Here is a 6,747-nt window from a genome sequence, read left to right on the forward strand (position 1 = left end):
TTTACGTTTTTTTTTTTTTTTTTTTTTATCATTAGTGCAAAGGGGCTTTTCGTGCGAGCGAAACGGACAGCATATATTTTTTAAGTGCCACGAAATTTTTCGCGTCTTTGACTGTTTAACAATATCATTGAAAATTGGAGCAATTCTTCAATAAAACATGTGCCCAATAATATAGGGGAAAAAAGCATGGACGTTTCAGCAACAAATATCCAGTGCAACGCACGCATTTATACGTATACATGCACAAGTGTAATTAATGAGAACAACTGTAGGACGTGTTTTAGCTCATTTACTCCTCGTGTACTTTTCAACACACAATGTAAAGTGCGAAATAAGTAGATATTTGCTGGTCCACGAAAATTATGACGATTACAATTTAGAAAATTTTAACTCCTCCGATTTTTTAAATGAAGAACAGTCATACATTTCAGACGTGAACTCGGTAGGCAAAAGTAAAAGACTGCAAAATGGCAACGTCATCTCTGTAGGCAATCCTTTATATGGTTGCTTCAACAGGTATGCACTGAGGCGAAATGGGCGACATGGTCAAAATGTCGTAAATCAGGAGCGATCTACCAAATTGTACGAAAAGGAAGAACCCGCGAAATGCAGTGGAGACACATGTTCCAGTTTTATGCTTATAAAAGAACACCGCCCACAGGGACACGCCATGAAGAAAAATGAAAAAAATTACAAATTGTGTAACTTGCAAAGGGCAGGAGAAAGATGCAACAAAATTCCCAGTGGGAAAGGAAAAAAGGGGCAAGCTGCCAGCATAAATAAGCATAAATATAATTCGAACCTGATGGACCTCACGAGGAAAACAAATAAGCAGCACCTGTCACATGGTTTGCCAGAAGATTATCCCAAAGAGGAAAATGAAAATGCTTACACGGAACCGAGTGATTTTCAAACCTTTAGCCATTTTAAGACAGACACTGTTTTTCCCTCCAACTTGAAGAACAATCCAAAGCGGGAAGAAAAGCAAATAAAAATTCATGGAAACTCCATGGGAAATGATCTACCCCCAAATAAACGGTCTAAAAGTGGAGGAGATAACATGGTAATGTTCCCTGCGTACAACGATAGCATTGGCTACTCTGGAGGAAACTATTTCGAAAAGGAAAAATTCATCCAGATACAATTCCCAATAAAGATCAGCAAGGGAAATGCCGAACAAAATGAACAGATGGACAACGAGAAGGAGATCGTGGAGGAGCCGGGAAGGCAGGAATCGATGCACACAAATGCAGATGGGAGTTTTGCAGAATATACGAACACGGAAGATGAAAGTGACAATCCTGGGGAAGATAACTTAATAGGTATGTCCAAAAATACATACAGCCTTGGAAGATATAATTTTTTCAACAAAAATGAAATGGAACACTTGAAGCGGATAAATTCAGAGAGGAGGGATGAACAGTACAAAGATTTAGACTTAAGAGACCCTCGAATGGGTGAAACGGGATATATAACCAATACGGAACGACTTGGTGGCGGCACACAAATTAATGAAAAAAAAAATAATGTACTAACGAATAATCATAATCCTAATGATGGACAGAACCACGCGTCATATGATAGTGGGCACAATCCAGATATCGATTTGTCCTTAAAGTACCTGGGGTTAGGTTACGACATCATTATGGGGAACCCAGAGGGAGATCCAACGATAAACGTGGACCCGGGGTTCAGGGGACCCGTGCTTCAAATAAATATAGAACAAATGCACGTGGATAAGGATAGAACTGATGGCGGGAATGGTACTACCTCTCCTTATGGTAGCGGTATCCGTGGAGAAGGCCCCCCATGCAGGGAGTGCACACTCATGGGTGATTATACCACAGAGGAGAAAAGGCCAAAACTGACCCCATGGGTAATCCCTGAGCACTCATGTAGTCAATCCAAAAATGTAGAAGAAATACAAAATTTAGAGCAATACAAAATGGAACTACTGTCCGATGTTAAGGTCAGCACCCCGTCTATTTTCCCATACTCCTTTTCCGCATCGGCAGAGTATAAAAATGCAATAAAAAAATTAAAGGTTCAAAATAACGTCATATTCATGATGAAAATTTATTGCCTACGTTATTATACTGGAATACCAACTACGACGAGTTGGAGGTTCACAGACAATTTTAGAAACGCCTTGAGGAAACTACCCCCAACTTTTGACGGGCTGAAAGAGAATAGCCAATGTTCGTACGAATACTATACCAACAAGATACATACTCCCGAATGTGAAGAAAATGTGAACAAGTGGATGATGTTTTTTAAGCTTCATGGTACACATGTAGCGCATGAAATATACTTGGGGGGGAAAATAATCATAAAAATGAATATGGAAAAGGACGAATACAATAAATTGAAAGATAATAATATAAGTATAAAAACGTTTTTTAATTTGTACTTTCATAAAATGGGGTTATCTGGAGCTTACAGCAAGCGGATGCAAAAAGTGGTGAACAAATTTAGAACCTCAAAGGATATATCCATTCTTGGAGGAAACCCAGGACTAAATGTAGAAAATTCAACCTTCTTTGAAAAATGGGTTAATTCTATTAATAAGAATTCCATGCCTATAAGAACCAAGTTGTTACCCTTCAGCTTCTTCATGGACGATCCGAACATGATACAAGCTTATAAAGACGCCTTAAGTTTTTACGGCCTCACTTATGGGGTTCAAATATTTGACCATGAAAAATATAGCCATGTGGTATTATCCATAGGTGAATATCTTCAAAAATGCACACAGAAATTGTATGCGGGTCCTCCTCCAGGATTATTAACATGTCCATTGGGAAGTAGCCTCCTCATGGGCTTTTCCCTAAATTTAGATTTTTATAAAAATAATGACCTAAGCAGCACTAATGGTTTGGCTACCTGTGAACAGATGAAAGAATCCTGCAGTGGTAGTGGCTTTGGTAAAAAATATTCAGATATAAGGATATGGGCATTATGCTCTGAAAAACCATTGGACTTTATAACACAAGTTGTGCAGCAAGGGGAGTCCCCCAAAATAACTGCATGGTGTCCTGGTAATTTAGTTATCCTCTTTGGGTTTGCTCTAATGAAAGGTAAAGGTTCATCCTCTGCGAACAAGGTGGACATATATCCCTGCCGAACAGGGCAAACCAGCTGCTCTGCGGTTTTACAAAACAGCAAAATTAAGCAAAGCATGATATATATTGCTTGTGTGGATAGATCAACCAATGGATTAGGAAATATTCAAACGTACAGTAAGGTAAAAAACATGGGTTATGTAAATTCAGATCAGCATGAAAACGATACGTCGCTTAGTTTTGCTTGTCCAAAAAATAGCTCCCTGGTATTTGGTTTTTCCCTCGAATTTCACACAAACTTTTCAAAGACAAGGGATAATTTTACGGAGTGTTCTAAAGCTTCTAACACCTGTCAGATAAGGGGCACTCAGATTAATACGAAACTTGCCTTTTTTAAGCCAGACAAGTACTCGCTAGCGATAGTGGCAGTGTGTTCCGCCCGAAAGGAGTTGTCCCTACGCCGGTGAAGGGCTGGATGCCATTCCCCCATCACCAATGTTTATCCTTCGCAACATGTTGTGGCCATTTTTTCAGTCACTCTGTGACTTACCTTGTGACCAACTTGTAAACACTTTGTATTTTTTTTTTTTTTTTTTTAGTAGAATAATATTCCCCTCCGTAGTTACGCAATGGACTAGTCATTTTTTTTTGCCCTCATCACTGCGTACTATGGCTACATATACGCTTAAACATATTTGTGCGCAATGCCCACGATGTGCGTCTCACCCGACAATCCATGTTTCGCCACATGGACGATTCATCGCCCACTTGTTATTGCTTTTAAAGAAGGGGAAAATAATCTTCTCAAAATAAAGTTGTCAAGGTGGAGATTCTTTACTCCACTTTGTTAATTTTTCCATTTCTCCCCTTCATGGTTAGGTTGCTTTTTTTTTTCTTCTTCTGCACATTTCCTCCTCGAATGTGCATCCCCTTTTCTAATACGTACATGCACACACAAGTATTTCCCCATTTATGCACGCCCATTCGACTCTACACATATATGGACTGCACTGAAAAGGTTGCATTTCGCGTGTTCACTCAGAACGAAAAAACGCTACACCGTCCGAAAATCTTCCTTGTCTGTCACACTAGTTAATTCATCAGTAAAAAATAGCTTCTCCCCCACGTGCACAACATATACAAGGAAAATATTGATTTAAGCATAAGTCCTGCCCCATCCAGGTAGTGAGAAATTTAGGTATAGATGCGAGAGAGAAGAGGAACAATTTTAAAAAATTTTATGTACAAGGGAAATATCAGGGACATACGGCTAAATGTTCCTATTTGAGAAAATGGTATATGCTTTTCCATTCCATCGAATTGGTCATTATTTTGTCATATAAATATATACTCACATGTAGAGTACGTCATTTTACTCATCCCAAAGTGCATAAATTGATAAGCGAAGAAGGAGCACTCTAAGGTTGACGTAGCAACATTGAGGGGTTGGTACTTTTGTTCATATGGTACCTTGGCTGCTTTTGTATATTTTATGTTATTCGGCTACTTGATCTAGTGGTATGATTCTTGCTTCGGGTGCAAGAGGTCCCGGGTTCGATTCCCGGAGTAGCCAAAAAAAAAAAAAAAAAAATTGCTAAAAATGACATAAAACTTTGAATAAATATATATAATATATATATTTCCCGCCCCTACAATTTCTTTCAATTAGCAAGCACATAAAAAAATACCCGCATTTATTGAATTGGAACTAAGAACATTTGGTTGTTTTTATGTGAACGTTTTTTTATATTTATAGAAATTTTCCCAGACATGAGAACAAATATTTTGCGCTCCTTTTGTTATTTTTAGAACAGATTATTTGCTTAATTTTGTTTACAATTAAATTAAATTTATTCTTTTTAACTGAAAAGCTTCTAAATAGTTGATACTTACATCGTAGTTCCCCTTAACGGTTTAGGTTAAAATTACAAAATTAAAAAGGCTCTGCGACGCGGAAGGAAATGTGGGGAAAAACATGGCTCCTCCTCAGACGTTAGCGAGCGCATAAACAATGCTTAGCAAACAATTTGTAAGGCATAATCGGTACCAATAGAAAGGGACAAGTAAAATTGAAAGGACGAAAGGAGAAAACAATAAAAAACAAAGTTATACATATTTTATATCTGTAAAGAGAGATATTTTATTTTTATGCCCCCGAAAATGGGATACACCTTTTTTGACGTTGTAGAGATTTACCCCAGAAGTGCCATTCCATTAGAAGCATTCCCTCACTTGATAAAATATGTCCCTACCTTTTTTCAAAACCTGGCGAATAACTACCTCCACGTAGAGATGCGTAAAGCGACGGAGGAACCGACAAAAACGCAGTAAACTGTTACATGCCAATGCTTAGAACTCCTCTTTTTTGTTTTCCCCGTCTTTTTATCATTTACATGAACATAGTTAAAACTGTGCCTCCGCGTGTTCAGCGTGTATCATCTGGGGGAAGACACTAATGTGTCCGTCCACAGGGACAAATGACATAAAATATAGAGACGGGTTTGTATCAAAAAGAAAAAGCGCGTCTCGCCCATAGTGTATCCTAAGGGACGTATTTCCACTTGGTTAAATTGTAAAGGCAATAATTTACCCTGTTGTGTTCATATTTCTCTTATCGCTGCATCCAGCTGTATAAAATATGTACAAGTTCTATCATGTTCAGTAAAAATATGGTGGGGAGCGACGGCAGAAATAATGTCTTTCAACTTTCCCCCCTGTATAGAGGCCGTATAAAATAAAATTATAAGAAAGCGCTATAAGTATGCAAATTATTCAATATGCATTTCGATTAAAATGGGACATGTGGAATAGAAATCTCCACATTGTGTCTGAACGACGATTTAATGATGTTCCTTCAAGTTAGCCTCCTTTTTCTGTTTTTTCCATTCGTTTGGACATGTAATGCACAAACGGACTACACAAATTGCCACACTTGTTCATGCGATTATGTAATTTGTGAAGTGTGCCTGTTTTTCAAATAATCACTTTATATATGCTGCTGGAAGACTGTAAATTTTTTCGTCCGTTCATTCGTTTTTTCTTTTTTTTTTTTAACCCATATCATATTATGCAAACATACAATTCGCAATTTTAATGAGAACAACTTTTATGTATATAAAATCGATGCAAAAAATGAGGGGAAAATAAACAAAATAAAATGAAACAATGCAGAAGCTGCTATTGGGGAAAAACCGGAAAATCCGCGCAAAGTTAAAAAAATGAACTTGTTAAGAAAAGGAAAGGAAAATATAACGCCCTGTGTTGGCAAATGCTTCTCCTCATAGCCACAAATTACAAACAGTGACTGGAAAAAAAAAAAAAAAAAAAAAAAAAGAAATGGCAAAAAAAGAATTCAAGTGGATGCTTCCCATATTATGCATAATACTATATTTCTTGTTTTTATATGTGACCGACGCGCCGCGTTTCATATTTGTATACGCATCAGTGGGCTAGAAGGACGGCGGGGGCAAATTGTAAAACGATTAACTCTTGCCCGCCACCATTTATAAAATCTTCATAATTGTTAAACAAAAATAAGAAAAAATAAAGAGAAAGAATAGAAACAAAACTGCACTTGTATTGTATATGGTTTACGTCCCCCATTCTGTCATGTCGCATGACGTTTACCTGCTCTTTAATCCATTTTTTTTCACGCGAGAGGGAAAAAAGCCCTTTTAAGGACCCC

The 6,747-nt window shown here is 37.6% G+C and overlaps 1 protein-coding gene and 1 non-coding gene across 2 annotated transcripts; both read left to right on the forward strand.

Annotated features, from left to right (window-relative positions):
- Positions 1-256: 256 nt before the first annotated feature.
- Positions 257-3,529, forward strand: AK88_03118 (uncharacterized protein; the record flags this gene model as incomplete). Its single annotated transcript, XM_012480741.1, has 1 exon — positions 257-3,529. The coding sequence occupies one exon, from the start codon at positions 257-259 to the stop codon at positions 3,527-3,529; it is 3,273 nt and encodes a 1,090-aa protein (XP_012336164.1).
- A 1,034-nt stretch (positions 3,530-4,563) lies between these two features.
- AK88_03119 lies at positions 4,564-4,635 on the forward strand. The gene has a single exon. It is a non-coding gene; the product is annotated as a tRNA-Pro (tRNA).
- The last annotated feature ends 2,112 nt before the right edge of the window (positions 4,636-6,747 follow it).

Source organism: Plasmodium fragile (assembly GCF_000956335.1).
Source record: "Plasmodium fragile strain nilgiri unplaced genomic scaffold supercont1.34, whole genome shotgun sequence".
In the NCBI taxonomy this organism is placed as follows: domain Eukaryota; phylum Apicomplexa; class Aconoidasida; order Haemosporida; family Plasmodiidae; genus Plasmodium; species Plasmodium fragile.